At 44.7% G+C, this 15,668-nt stretch overlaps 1 protein-coding gene across 1 annotated transcript in view; it reads left to right on the top strand.

The window, feature by feature from the left end:
- The window catches only part of sno (Protein strawberry notch), a 99,451-nt gene extending 86,805 nt beyond the window's left edge, over nt 1-12,646 (top strand). Inside the window, exons 25-26 of the mRNA XM_075686001.1 lie at nt 3,598-3,797; nt 11,252-12,646. Of these exons, the coding sequence (XP_075542116.1) occupies nt 3,598-3,797; nt 11,252-11,337 (286 nt within the window). The 3' untranslated portion in view covers nt 11,338-12,646. The remainder of the gene's footprint in view (nt 1-3,597; nt 3,798-11,251) is intronic.
- Nucleotides 12,647-15,668: the final 3,022 nt, after the last annotated feature.

Raw genomic sequence — 15,668 nt, 5'->3', positions numbered from 1 at the left:
TTTGTGTGTTTTTATTATATTGCGCATAATTATTATTTCCCTGGTTTGAAGCTTGAAATGTATATTTTCGCCGTTTCTTTACTTCCTTGTGTTTTTCTTAAGTATAGTTCTTTAAAGTCTCAAATTTAGGGATCGGCACTGTGTCCCTTCTGCTCATTTCATTCAAGCCATGCTTTTTTTTTTTTGCCTGAATGCTGGTGAGTCAGAGAATGGATAAAAACTATGATATAGTGTCTTAGACTCTGCAATATTTTGAAATCCTGTAGAAATCACCAACAAGAATTCACATGTGTAACGGTGCAACATTAGCATGTTTTTAACAGATGCAAACATCGAAATGCGAAGTTGCACACTTTTAACATCTAGAAACAATCTTAACTTGAGCTCTCCTGTCGCAATACATTTCTTGCGAGTCACATCAGAAATTTTTAACACAGAAAAAATTAACTATTTTTTTAATTGACTTAGAAAAATAATTGAATTGCATATTTGTTACCAGCAAACAAAATTGGATGTGTCTTGAAAGTTTCATGCGTCCAGAGCAAATAACAAAAATCTTATTTCTGGACACCATGTCCCTCCATACCTGGCGCTGTTTGTTTCTTGTACTTTTCTCAAATGCAAATTTTGTGCTACATCCAATATTCAGGCCTTGATATCTTAACACCAAGAACAGATAGAACTTTTCTTTTTTTGTAGCATGGAGCCTAATTACGTACTCTATGAAGTTTACCAAGCAGATTTTTTTTTTTTTCATATCAGAAATTATTTTGCTAAATTTTCTGCAACATGGTTGCCATGTATTGTGGGCATATATTCAGTGGACTGTAAAACATCTATTAATAATTAGATAAAGTGCTTGCTATGCTTCACTCTTTATGCTATCTAGCCATGCCTTACAAAAATTGCTGCTGAGCACGAGGTCGCGGGATCGAATCCCGGCCACGGCGTCCGCATTTCGATGGGGGCGAAATGCGAAAACACCCGTGTACTTGGATTTAGGTGCACGTTAAAAAACCCCAGGTAATCCAAATTTCTGGAGTCCTCCTTTACGGCGTGCCTCATAAGCAGAAAGTGGTTTTGGCACGTAAAACCCCATAATTTAATTTAATTTTTACAAAAATTTTTGTATCCTGCCATTTATTTTCCATTGTGGCTTTAAAGAATGGAATGGAATGTAAATTATCTTGAAAACTAATTGACCAACAGCAAAATTAATCACATATTTGAAATCAACCCAAAGGTAATCGCTAGACTGGGAAGCTTCATAATATTTATGAAAAAGATGGAGAACATTATTTCTATGGTTGTGTCCCCCCTTAATGCAATTTGCTGATTTACAGTCAACGACCCGGGCTTTTTCTTTTTTGACATGCCTGTCGATTTCGACGCCTTCACAGCACTGCAGCATGTCCCATAAAGCCAGTGTATAAGGATGTCTGAAATTTCGGACTCTGAAACCTTTATTTCAGTTTTTCAAACCTTTTGGAATGACACCAGGTCCAAAACAGCATTAATTTAAGCCGCCACCATTTTGGTAATCTCGCAACCTTGAATCAGAACTCTCAAACACTGATTGAGTGGCTGCCATAGTAATAGTTTTTTACTGTCGTCAGGCCTAGCAGGCTTCCCATTTTGTGTGCCTTGTTTTTCATTTTAAAATTTCACCTGTGTTGGCAAATGGCGCGGACTCCACCTTCGTCTACGTCAAAGCATGCAAAGCATGATTTCCAAAAGTAAGGTTTGCCGCAACGCAGTGGTGCTACGGGGTCAAGCATATTCAGTGTTTGCGGTGAAGCATACCAAGAGTGTAAAGAGTCTGCTGTTACGAGGTATAAATGCATTCCTTAATTATACACAAGCGCACCTGCCGTCTCCTGTCACAGTACGAGGGCCGAGACTACTAATAATTGTACTGGCATGCCCTAAGCTATTTCAGACGTTACTGTGGTAATTTCAGTCCTCGAGGGGGATATAAAGCTTGAATTTGCTTTTTCGGATGTTTTTGCTATCCCTAGGGAGTCTAAAAAATCAGACGTGATTGTATGAGCATGTAATGGGGAAAACCGATGCCAGTCTCGTTTGTTTAGAGCAGTAAACCATGTCAGCTTAACCATGTCAACCATGTCGTTAACTTCAAACACAAATATATGGCAAGCAAATGCAGTTTCATTTGGCAACTTTGTGCACTGTCTTCAGCACACCCGAACTATAGACTGACAGGCTGGTGGCCAGCCAAGCTAGCATACGAAGCAATAGATTCAGCCTGGTCTGGCGGCTTTGGTAGCTTAAGTGTGAGATGAGACATGTTCTAATTCCATGCTAGCAGCGTCAATCCGTACCGAAAGCCGCCGGTCACGGCTTCGCAGTCATGCTAGACTGTGCAGCGTCCACTTCTGCGCTGTGACCGCATAGAGTTTCAGTGAGGTAGTTGCTTGGTAAGGCTGCATTTGTACTTTTTCCTCATTGTTTATACTGGCCGTTACCATGAATCAACACCAACCAGCCCAGTTTTCTGTTCTTTCGATTAGGACTCTCACTTCTGCTTGCGCAGTGGTGAAGCACAAACAGCAGATCACTTGCCTGCTAGAGGCAGTTTGTTTTCTGTGTGAAATTTTCTGGAATGCATTACACTGCAGGAATTTATGGGGGTAATGAACTCCTTGTTCGCACTCGATTAGCAGTGCGAGGTACAACTGCACTGATGCTGGCAGGGCACATTATCCATTCAGACTGGTTTACTTCTGCACTGCATTCATTTCTACATTATCCTGAACCAAACATGCAGCAAGCACTTGGACATGCACGAGACGCAGAGCGGCCTCGCGTTTGAGAGGTCTTTTTGGGGGGTTAGCGTTGCGATCTCCGCGGCACAAGTAACATGCAACATTCGCATGCAGTTAACATTTGTACATGGGACATGGCCGTGAAGAAGCAAATAGGTAAATTCCCACTTACCTTTATCTCAGGAAACCGTTCAAGACGTGCTGAGGCTTCAGATTGGCATATTTTCTATTTCAAGTTATTGATATATTGAACTACTTCGTGATCACCTTCAAGTTCAGTATATGTTAGGTCATCTGTATTAGGTCGTGCTGGCTTGTACTGTACCTGTCCCTGTGTGTTGCTCAGTGCTTGAGTAGCCATCATAGAGAATATTTGACTCTGTATGTGCGGCTGGTGACTTGTGAATATTTGTGTGTTGCATGTGTGTGCATCTGTTTGGAAAATTATTACATTTGCATTGACGTAGAGCCATGGGAAAGTGTGCTTCCCATTACGAACATTTCTGTTTTGGCTCCTGAAGAAATATTAAATCTCATTTTCCAAGCGGTTTTCTTTTGAAACTTTATAAACATTAAAGCAGAAATCATTCCACACAATGTGTGTGTGATGTCTCTGAAGTGCACACAGACTGTTGCCCTAAGAACAAGAACCACGTGCTCAAGCCAGGCTGTAGCCTGTCTGCAGAATATAGCGAACAGTGTTGAATGTTGACAGTTTGTAGCCCTTGAGTGCATGTGCATGTGAGGGAGCATTGCACTTATTATGCTGAGGCCAAACGTTTAAGGTCTCTTTCTCCCGTTTGTCAAACAGGTACAACAGCTGTCGCAAGAAGACTATGGGCATGGTGTGTGAGATCGGGCTGAGGCGGCGCACTTACCATGTGTTAAGCGGGTCGGTTTTGGCTGTCTGGGCCAAGGTGGAGAGCGTGCTGAGCTCAGTCCATGGCCACCACAGTTCCTCTAAACTGCAGGTGGTGCGCCTCAAGACTGAGGATAACTTGCGCATCGTCGGTGAGTGTGTTTGCAGTCTGATAGAGCAGCTGTCTGTGTTTCGTTAGGGAAGAGGTGGTGGAACACTTTAAAGGGAAATGGGTGCTATGGCAGTTGGGAAAGGCTGGCAAGAGCAAGAAATGTGTAATGTGGTTAGAGAATATAGATGGTGCATAATGCCATGCCCCAGCAACTGTTGCCTCAGAGTAACAGAAACACATCTCAAAGGCTATGGTTTTGCTGGCTGCATGGGCCGGAAGCAATTTAGGAGCCGGGAACATGTCCGATACCATGTTTTAGACACCACCTATATTTGTCCCTAGAGAAAAAGAATGTGAATTGGCCAAAAAGAGAGAGAGAGAGAAAGGCAAAGCACAATGTAGTGAGTACTGATACAAAACTGTGAGCTATTAAAGGAGTACTGACACAAAAGAAATCCACGTGGTTTTTTCTGCTTTAATAAGTAGTTAATGACCCAGTAATCACAGCACGAAACCTCATTTACTTCAGAGCACGACAGGTAATTATTTGCAGTCTTTTTTGTAGAGACCAGGCGAAGTTTCGGTTCCAGAGAGCAACGAGACGGGACAAACGGGAATGTAAACAAAGTGGTCACGTGTTCGCAAAAAGCCGTGACGTATGCTCTGACGCGCAGCCAGCGTGTGCGACCAACTTGCTGAATATTGTTGTGCGACTGCCACATCGGTTGGGCGACCGCAGCCAATGACAGCGCCGGTAGCGTGAACGTCATGGCCACGTGGTAGACCTGGTGGGGCGGGGCCGGCAAGCGAACGCCTCACCACTCCGATCATGTCTGTTTCTTTTTTTCTCCCTGGTCGAAACGTGGGCCTCTTTCTCCGCTGACGGCGGCACATAAATGGGCTACAATTTGTTTCTGACGCGAAATAACTTCTAGAATAAAGTGACCTCGAAAGAGTGCGAGTTATAAAACGTTGTGCAAAATAGTAAATCGTTGGCATGATTTCTACTCTGACGCGGTAAGCGCAGACGCGCCAGCAATTGTGTGTATATGAAGCGGCTCGCCTGACTGGCCTGTTTACTCATCGCTACTAACGGCACCGGGAAAACTAACCGTATTTTCACTTAAGAGAAACATAAATGTTCAGGCATTGATTGTGCTAACGAATTTAGGCGCTTTATCACGAGCTGCGGACACATCGCAACGACCCTCGTCCCTGAATAGACGGCCAGCGAGTTAGGCCTACATCGTCTCCCGGCGATCGCAAGCTCGCTTAGCATGCTCTTTCGCTTCTGTTGGCGCCAAAGAAATCAAATGTGCTGCAATTTAAGCGTGACATAACTGTGTACACATTGTGCTGACTAACATAGGCGCTTCGTTATACAAGCTGCAAACGATCTTGTCATAAGCGCAACCGGTGTCGGATTCGATGGCCCAGCGAGCTATGCCTGCCGGCTCTTGGCCATCGGCGGCTGTCAACGGATCCGATACTGCTATCGCGGGCTTGCGGAAACACGTCTACAGTGCTCGCATAGACGTGTTTATATTGTAATCGTTTGTTTCAAACAAGATAGCTGTGCAAATACGGTTGCTTTCACTTTCTGTTCGAAGTTACGCAGCATTCCAAACTTCCACGCAGGGGTGCCAGTTCTGGGCCGCCGCTCGCTCATTCGTACCATGTGTCCCGAATCGCCGCATGCGGCAAGTCGCACACGACGCGCCGTGCTACAGATCACACGGAAAATCGCTCCATGTGTGTCGCGCTTTAGACGTGGCCAATCACTTAGCGACTCAGATATTGTGGCCGGCGATGGCGAGGACGAACCTCAACAAAACGCTCGCATTGGCCACAATCAATGATAAGACACAACAAATCGGCGTTAAACGTTGTGACCGAGCAGTCAAGCTGATAGTGTGGGAAATATCCCGATGGACACAACAAAAACTGCAGTTGCAGCAACATGGAGAGCGTCCCACTACAAGTACAACAGCTAGAACAAGCAACAACAGAGGAGAAGAGCACATGTAAGCCGCATGGCAGCCAACTTACAATCCCGGTTGATGTCAATGTCGCGAGGTGCTCTGCTTTGTGGTTGCCTGCGCGCACATACTTCAAAATTAATTTTAAATATGTTCTAAGTGATATTCGCCGCTGATATTTTATAGTCGATGTGTGTGTGACCAACTAAATCAATCTCACAAGTTATCTCGACTTCAAATTTTTGTGTCAGTGCTCCTTTAAGAACAAGAAAAGAAGTGGGTTGTACGTATATGGAACTGATGACATTGCGAAAGTGACTCCAGTGCTGTATGACTAAAGCAGTGTGGGTACTTCAAGGTACAGTCGAACCTGTTTATAACAATATTCAAGTGCCACAAAAATTGCATTGTTATAACCGGGTTACATAAAAAAAAAGAAATTTGGAATGACAGAGCTGTTGTGAGAAAGTATAATGGCGGGGAGGCCAGTGTCACTCCTGGCCACCTTCCTCCATCCGGCTGCGGATTGTGTTCACTCGTTTAACTGTTTAACTCTGCTATCCTTTGTGCTCCAATCATATGTAACAAGCCGCGTCTGTCGGCATTCAAGAATGGGACTGCTGTAACAACTGCAAAGAAGCGTCACAGGCGGTAAGAGACATGTGAACTCCACCAAGGCATCGCTTGGGTGGCCCCAAAAGGGGTCTTTTTAAGTATGTAAGAAGGTTGCCGCGGCAGCCTGTTAGCTTGAGAAATCCAGAAGAAATGCTTCGGTGAGATCACTACAAGTATCTCTCCACATATTGGCTTAAACGAAAAAATCTCATGTCTGTGAGCCTTGCTTGCATTACGGGAAGCCTGCTGACATCCTTCTCCAAGGCATTCAGATGCTTCCACGTAGTGTAGCGGAAGGTCCCTCATGAAAGCAAAGCCCCAGAAGGACGGAATCATTCGCTCAGCCAGTGCGAGGACAAATGTTGAGGCAGGCTGCACTAGTGCGTAATAGCCGCTGTCATCGCCGTCGCTATCCGATGCAAGCACGGTCGCAACGATCATCTCATGGGTTAGAAGCACTTCGTTTCCAAATCTATAACAGTACACTTTCTTTTCACTGGCAACGTAGTGCATTGCCGATTAGCGGGCGCATCAGCCATCTTCCGTTTCTGCGGCGAGTCAAACGAGGCTGAGAAACCATGCAGCCAGGAACCACTATGACACAACCAACAAAGACAGGCACGAGCAACTTAATCCGCTGGCAGAACTGCGTAGAATTAGAGGCCAGCGAGCAATCTGGGAGCAACAATGAGTGTCTTGTAGAGCTATGGACGCAGCCCATTTTTGTTCGGAGTGGTGGAAGGGCAGTAGGGGAGAGAGGCGTGCGAGGCTGGCGATGTGAAGAAGGCTGGAAAATGTGTGTGCGGCATCCGTTGGTGCGTCAGGCGATCGTGCAGTGGCACAAATTCCTTTTTTTGCTTTTTTCTTTTCAAGAATTTCACATTTCATTACCTTTCAGCACGGACACCCAGCAGCCAGACTTCATCGTTATAACCGATAATGCAGCATGGAGGCATTGTAGTAAGCGGGTTATTTCACCATAGAAAACATACAAAAGTTTACGGTGCAGCAACTTCTCATTGTTATAACTGATATATTGTTAAAACCGGTATCATTATAAGTTGGTTTGACTGTACTTTTGTTCCTGGTAGTGCACCTTGGAATTGCCCATGTTATTACAGTTGTGAAATAGCTTAGTAGATCATGTAAGCTTCCTGTGATTGAACAGTTGGACCCAGATATATCGAACCTGAAGGGATCACACAAGAATTCAAGATATAGGTAATTCAATATATAAAATAAAAATTTTATGCATAGATATTGAAGGGGATTTTACAGATGCATGTTCTACACAATAACTCATTGTATATATCCGAGTTCGACTGTAGCAATATGCCTAATGTAACTCGCTACTTCTGTCTCGGGCAGCTTGTCTCCTTCTCTACGCCCTGTCCTTAACCACACTGCACATAATTGGCACCCCTTGTTTTCTTGACAAGGACAAAGTATCTATGGCATTATTTTTATTGCAATTGCTCCCTTACGTTACAACAGTGGCTTGGCAGTTACGACATTGCTTGGAACGTGAGTGTGCATGTTCAGTTCTTGGCCACATTGGCTATGTTTTGAAGTGGCTGAGCTGCAAAATACAGTCGAATCTCGTTAATTCGAACTGACGCTGTGGTCCCGTCGAAGTTGTGTATTCCAATAAGCAAAAATGCCTGGTAATTCGAATGGGCAAGGATTTGTGACGGGTAATTCGAACATACTGCGCTACGAAAATGCTCTCAGTAGTGCACCAAATCACGCGACGGTGCCTCCAACAAGCATTTCTTTGACCCCGCCATAGAGGAAGAGCTTAGGAGAGACCCTTGACGCCGCGCGCAAAGGGTGGGGGGGGACGTGGCGGAAATTTGTGCGCAGGCATGTGCAGGCGTACATCACAGATTACTACTGTTAATGATGGATGTCCCGTACAATCAACGACCGATTTTCTGGACCCCCAATTTTTAAGACATGCCTGATAATTCGAACGCCTTCGCAGCATCGCCATGTACCCCATAGAGTGAATGTATAAGAACATCTGAAATTTCGTGCGCCAAAAACCTTCGCCGTCCGATGTTCCGGACTTTTTGCTATGACCGCAGGTCCGAAGCGGCATTCATCCAAGCCACCACCGCCACCATTTTGGTTATCTCGCCGCCTCGAGCCGGCCCTCTCGCACGCAGATCCGCTGGCAGCCGTAGCCACACCGTGGCAACGCTGGGCCTAGCTACTTCGACGTTCGCTACCAAGCTTCTTGCTGTTCGGTGCCATGTGTTTCATTGAAACAATTCGCCGCTGTTAGCAATGGCGCCGACTCTGCCTTTGTAATGCTCGACAACGGCTTCAGAGCGTGGAAAGCATGGCACGTCGCATAATGCTGCTTCCCGAAAGTCAGCTTCGCCCCAACACAGGATTGTTACGCGGCGAAGCATAGCAAAAGTTAGAAGGGGCAATTGTCACGGGAGATGGTATGTTTCCTTTAATTAGACAAGCGTGCTCCCACCACCTCCTACGACAGTACAAGCACTGATACACCTAATAAGTGTACTGGCAGGCCTTTCGATCTATTTCGGGCGTGCCTGTGGTGATTTGAGACCTTGGGGGCAGTAAAAGGCATGCATGCATTCATTCATTCTTTTTTTTTACCACCGTATATTTCGGACGTTTTCGCAACCCCTAGGGAGTCTGGAAAATCGGACGTTGACTGTAATTTGTAAATATATGTGAATAAATCTTCTGATACTTCCCTCCTATGTGTAAGCCCAGTGCAAATGCGCCACTGCAGGTAAGTCCGCCATTCACTAGCTTCCTTTAATTCGAACAAATTTTTGAGTTCAAATTACTTAGATTCGACTGTACTTTGTCTGTAGGCTTTGTGTAACCTGCGCCCTGCCTTTACTGTTAAATTTTTCTAATTCTTGATGTTAGTTATACAGTCGCCGACCGTTTATTCGGACCTCACAGGGACTGCGGAAATGTCCGAATGAACAGGTGTCCAAAAAAGCAGATTAAGAAAAAGAATCCTTTATTTCCACGCACTTATTCAGGCTCGACAGTAGGCTTGGAAGAAATCTTGAATGCGCCATTGCACGCTGTTCCGTTTACACGCAATCAGATAAGCCTGAATCTCGGAAAGGGTCGTACGGTCACTATAGGTGGCTGAAAGCACAGTCACTGCTTGTACACGCTCCGCATGCGACAGCAGCGTAGCACATGGTACGTCATATTCCGACTCGGAGTCGTCGTCCGGTGGTGCCGCAAAAACTTGTCGAATGATCTCGCCGTCGTTGAGTTCTGCGCATGTCAGCACCAGTGAAACTGTCAAATGAGACGGTGTCCGGAATCGCAATGCAACCACTGCGCAGGTCTCCGCAGAACATTTTCGGCGTCAGTAGGGAGCACATCGGAAGGCGACAAATTCTAGGCCTCCCAGCGCCCACTTGCCGGCTTTCCCCAGCGCAATCTGCGTGGGCACAGTCGGCGCCATTAGACATTTGACGCGATGTTTCCGTATGCTGCGTTGGATCACCGCAACCTCGACACAGCACACAAAGCAAACATCACCACGGCGTCACGCCGACACCAGTTGCACAAACAAAAAATGTCGCCTACTCGCAGCGTTGTGCACGAAGAAAGAAACAAATCAGCTGCTGGATTGTCTTGACATGGTTTACTAAGCTGAGACCGGAACTGCTGTAGCCACTCTATCAAACCAGGCAGAAACGATGATGATGAGCGGGGATTCGCAGTAGCGCCACTTCGTGAGATAGTAAGGAGGCTCCATTCAAAACAAAAATGGCGTTCAGCAAGTCAAACTATGCACCGGTCAGAGTCGGTGCATGGTGCTCTCGATTGAGTTGGCTCAAGGAGTGTCCGAAAAGTCAGACGAGAGGTTGCAAGATGTCCGAACTTTTGGCAGTTGTTTTACATCATGGTCTATGGGGAGAATGACGGTGCCGCGAAGCAGACCGAATAATCGAGCATGTCCGAATTTTTGGAGTCCGAAAGATCAGTCGGCGACTGTACATGCAAAAATACAGCCAAGATTTATTAATAAGCTTACTATGATTTGTGCTGCCCTCTAAAATCTGGGTTGCTGGAAATGTGGTGCAGCTGCTACCATATTCAAACACTAACTGAATATATCAGCCTCACATATAAGACGAAGGGGGTGTGGGTGACATTGAGACTAATGATTCTGGGCAAAAGACTTCGCCTTATATTCTAATAAATATGGTATGTAGGGAAAGTAAAATAGCAATTTTTTTTTTCTTTTCTGGAGTTGGAAGCTTGATCACCACCAGCGTACAGGTAACCTACCTGCACAAGCGTTACATTGCGTGAAGCGCTCATAATATTAGCCTTGCCGAACCAGCCACTGCCAACTAATTATTGCAGAGCATTTTGGTAGGTGCCATGTAAATCGGGTAGCGCGCACAAAGTTGAGGCAGTGACAGTAACATGGTTGCACTATGCTAAAAAATCTTACTGGCGCTTTCTATTCTCCTAAAGCTGCAAAGCACCGACAATTCATGTTCTTTTGCCACTGTTGCAGTATGTGGAGTGCCCGGAACATAGGCATTGTGCGCACAGCATGTGGTGCACAGCAGCAGGGTGTGATAGCACCACCATACCAGCGCCCTATGCCGCTGTAGAGTCGTGCCTCTGTCTAATAAACCTTGGCAGTTAAAAAGTCATTCAGAGCATTTCATCAATCTTGGCTCACTGTACTGCTTTCACACACTAAACCTCAGAGATTATTTCTGGTGTAGTGTGTGTCCGCTCTCTTTCATTTTAGTCCTCTGTGATCAGTGTGTTGTGATAGCAGTCGTTTCGTAATTTAATCTCTTGTTTCTCAAGTTGCGTCATCACAACTGTGTCCTAGTGAGTGACTCGAGCTTCTTGTCTTGCCCAGGTACCATTATTCCAAGCAACTGCGTCGCCCCACTGGTGAACGTTCTCTCCCAAGACGCCGAGAAGACGAACTCCGAGACCTTTTGAGGCAGGGCCTGCTGTCTACTCCCAAGTGCAAGTGTGCAGGCCTGCACTTCCCGCGTTGTTGTCACTGGGACGGCGCTCTTGTCGTGCTTGGCAGCGGTGTTGGCAGCCAGGAAGGTTTTCTTCCTCCGTGGACTCTCTCTCCTCTGTGTGTTCATCGGGTGTATCGAATTTTTGTGCATGTATGTCACAGTGCCGCTCTCCTTCTGCTATACAGCCCTCAGAAACCCGTGATGTCAGTAGGGACGGGACATTGCTTCTCCATATTATGTCTCATTTCTCTTTCTCCCTCTTCTCTCTTTTCATTTGAAGTGAAGGAAGAAAGTCTGCTGCGAGAACCAAACCAACGCATTGCAACAAAAAAAAGGGGGGCTAGGAATGATGTTTCAATTTTTCTCACCCTCCTCTCGTATCCCGAGGGAGGGAAAAAGTTTAGTGAGAGAGGATGTTGAAAAATGTGGAAGTCTCGTGTGTGTGTATGGTGTGATGAAAGAAAATGTATGTAGGAATGTGTATGTATGTATCATGATCGCTTCCCCTAGTGGAGGAGAACACAAGAAAGGACAGCTTTTGTAGATAATTCTCTCACCTTGTCTTCTGTTGTCATTTTTTTTTTAATTTTTTGTACTCACTGCCTTTTTTTTTTAGATTCTTGTTGCTGTTCTCTCTCACATTGCTGAGTGGCACCTTGTCAATTTTTTTTTTCCCCCTTCCTCATGTGTTGTTACAGACCCATATGTTTTTGTATGTCACGAATCATTTTTGGAGAATGGGAAAGAGCTGTTATTCCCAATTACACCCATCTCATTTAGCACACTACGACACCCCATGCATTTTAGGACTTTCCACCTTATCTTTCCCTTTCATAATCCTCCGTTCTGAAAATGCCACTTCGTTCTGATCAGCCAGATTTGGCATAAATGTCATGCAGTACTCAGTTTAGTCAGACCAAGTCGTGTTTCCCGCACCCAAGACAGAAATGATGTAACAATGATGAGATGGCAAGCGCAAGCTGGCAGGTGGCCATGTGTTTAGTGAAGCGTGTTTCATAACTATTTATTACTATCTAGCTCTTACAAGAAGACAGTGTTTACAGGCTCACTGTGTTTACTGGTAGTAAAACAGTAATGCTTCTTTGTCCTCCACCTCCTCCTCCTCCTATGACTCAGTTCGGCAATTTTTGTTGATTGCTTCAGTCAGGAAAGGCAAATGAACAAGTTGATTTCAAAATTGTCATGCGCTTCCCCCATTCCCATGGAAATGACTCTGAGAACTCAAAGTTCTGAAATAAAAGGACAGTGCGAACCTCCTCTTCAGATGGTCTCGTCACACTTTGCCAAAGTGGCATTGACAGATTTAGGTGCTGGCATTCTTGCGTGGCAACTTCAAAGAGTAGTGGTCTCCGTGAGAACAGGTAGGTTTAACCCTGGTGCTGGGTGTAACTGCCAACTAAGCAGACATTTTGTGAACCAAATTAAAAAAAAGGCTGCCTGGTTAAAGTGTACTTCTGTGGTGTTAACTTTAAAGGGACATTAAAGAGAAAAATGATTTGAGCTGTGTTGGTAAAATAAACTTCCACAGTGCCAGAAAAGTCACTCTTACCGCAAGGAGATGCTTGATAGGCCAGAAAACAATGTGAAACCGAAAGACTGGTGGCAATGCTTTGTTGAAATTCTCGTACCAGCTTTCTCGTACATTTCTCGTATAATTCTCGTACAGATTTCAATGCCATCTGCTAGGGCCTAGTGAAATTTCCGTTGGTAAAAATGGACTACGTTGTATTCTTAGAGGCAAAGGCTGAACTTCAAATGTCTTCAAGAATGTTTACTGAACCACAATGGCCATCATGAGAAAAAAATGACACTGATAATGCAGATTATCATGGAGTTTCTTTAGCATCCCTTTAATGTACACTGGCTTGTCAAAGTACATTATCAAAAGTGCCAAGAAACTATTAGAAACTATTAGAACTACATTCCTGCATTAGAGTTCAGAACTGATCATTACACATTTCATAATTGGGTTCGTGTCAAAATCCATTGCTGTAGAGCAGTAGGCATGCACATCAGGTTCATATAAAAGTACATTGAAAAACATCTAGGCATAACCCTATTCATAACTCCGCAGCTGCAGTCTGCATCAACTTTGAAGTTTCTTTTCCTGTAGGAACAATCAATGAGCGGAGTTCTCTTCCACTGCTGCTGAAAGATCAATTTTGGTTTATAGCGTCTTGCACCACAAAGTTGCAAGGTTTTTAGATTTAAGGCAAAGCTTTCTTGGCCTACCTACCAGGGGTGTGGCATGTTTTGCTGCTATGTCGCAATGATGATGTCAGTTTTGAACCTGCAAAGGAAGCCCATGCAGCTGTGCTTTCATTCATCTGTAACCATACATGATGAACCAAAATTCTTTGGCTTCAGTGGGACAAAATTAGTTGCGTAGCTGCAAATGGAAGTCTGTGTAATGAAGCTTTGTGGAGTCAAGGTTCAGTTGCTGTGGCTGGTGCCGGTGCTTTCGCAATTCTCTGCAAGTGTTGGTACGGTCTGCTGCGGCTGAAGACTTAAGGAATGTGAAATCCACTGTGCAAGATGCAAGGAAATGCCTAAAAGACCACAATCCTGCAGTTCTGGACCTACAAGAGAGCCTGCATAAGTTCCCTTCAACATCCATTTCATTTTTGAATGCTGCTAGTCTTTTAGTGTTGAACAAAAAAACCTGCCTTGGCTTGTCACTTTGAATCTTCACTGTTACCACAAGCTGCTTTGGGGAATTTGGATTTATTGTTGTGAGCAACATCTAGATGCGGTAAGTCGCCTGGCTGATCTTTGAGAACAGCAGTCCTACTTGACAATTTGTTTCCTTCAGCATACTTTAAAACAAAATAATGCATGGGTATTTGACGGACAATAATGGCTGCACTCGCTTTTACTCAGCAGTACGTCTTCTGTGAAATGGAGCCTTGATGCCTGTGTATAGCCTACTATGAGTCACTGGTGTAGCTGCATTTTATTTGAAATGCTTCAAGAAGTTTCCTTTAGTTTCATGCCAAAGGCTCCTTCACACACTATACTGTGCAAATATGTCTGCTGGAATAAGGCAAAAAGAACATAGCTGACAGACGCCACATCCAAAAAAAAAAAAAAAAATTGCCCTTGTAGTTTGATGCATGACAAAGCACAAAAGGTGTAGGGTGAAAAATTTTTATTGAAAGCATTGAGCCATATGCCAATACATGCAATCTGCTGTTCTTAGCTCCTGCTCTGTAACAGATGATGCAAAAGCTTGATTTTTCTACTGCACCTTATCTACAAGTCCAATGAGGGTGATGTTGATTAAGTAGAATGATTATCTTAGCACAGCATTATATTAACTGGTGTGCTAAAACTGCAAATGTCTACCATATTGGTAAGGCCTGCACTCGAGGGTGCACCTGCGGGAAGTTGTAGTCAAGTGGTGAGCTGCCTTCAATGGCAGTTCATAAATAGAGAGGTAAAAAAATGTTCCAATTATACGTGTGCCTCTACTTGTTAACTAGTGTGATAAGCAAAGAACATTTCTGGCACTGCGGTGTTTTGGGGTCCATTGTAGCTACGGGCTCCTCCCACACACATTGGCACGTGACAGTTCTGTCTCGAGAAGATGGCAGCAAATTTCTGCAAGCTCGTGTGACTAAGGTGCCACTACTACTACCTCGGAACTCTGCACCAACAGTTGTACATTATGTGCAGAAACAACATAGGCTTGCACACACCAGTGCCCTTCGTGGCCAGCCATGTCCCTAAGGTACCAGTGCAAACAGCACGGCCTATACCCCGACAAAATTGGAAAGGTAGTCAAAGGTAAAATAGATACAGACTAAGAAAACAAAAGAGCAAGACATTGCGACTGCCATTTTGTTGTGGTTGGCATCCATTCGACCTCCGATTGTGATTAATCCCTACCAGACAAGCTTTCATAAAAGTTTTTGTCCATCACTTCAATGGACTCGATTTCAAAACATGCCTGCGACCCATCTAGGCAGCCGTGGTCCATCGTGGCGAACCTTTTGCTCTGACACTTTTCTTAAAGTTAGCAGCTGAAAAAATAATGTGCAACTGTGTGAGGCACCTTGCGTCCCATCACCAAGCTTTCTCAGACTAGGCTCACTATCTGCCATAACAGCATGTGTGAAGCTGAACCATTGCAATATTAAGAGCTTGGGGCTCTGAAAACGTAGCACACATTTCACCGGTGGTGCAAACACATTTCTTTGGTGACATAATCACAGCAACATGACAAGTAGTAGCTTCAACAGCATATCTTCGTTATACATGGAATGTGCACACATTTCTGCA

The sequence above is a fragment of the Dermacentor variabilis genome, chromosome 3, assembly GCF_050947875.1.
Source record: "Dermacentor variabilis isolate Ectoservices chromosome 3, ASM5094787v1, whole genome shotgun sequence".
In the NCBI taxonomy this organism is placed as follows: Eukaryota; Metazoa; Arthropoda; class Arachnida; order Ixodida; family Ixodidae; genus Dermacentor; species Dermacentor variabilis.
Note: the sequence above shows the minus strand (reverse complement) of the source record. Positions and strands in the feature narration are given on the sequence as shown.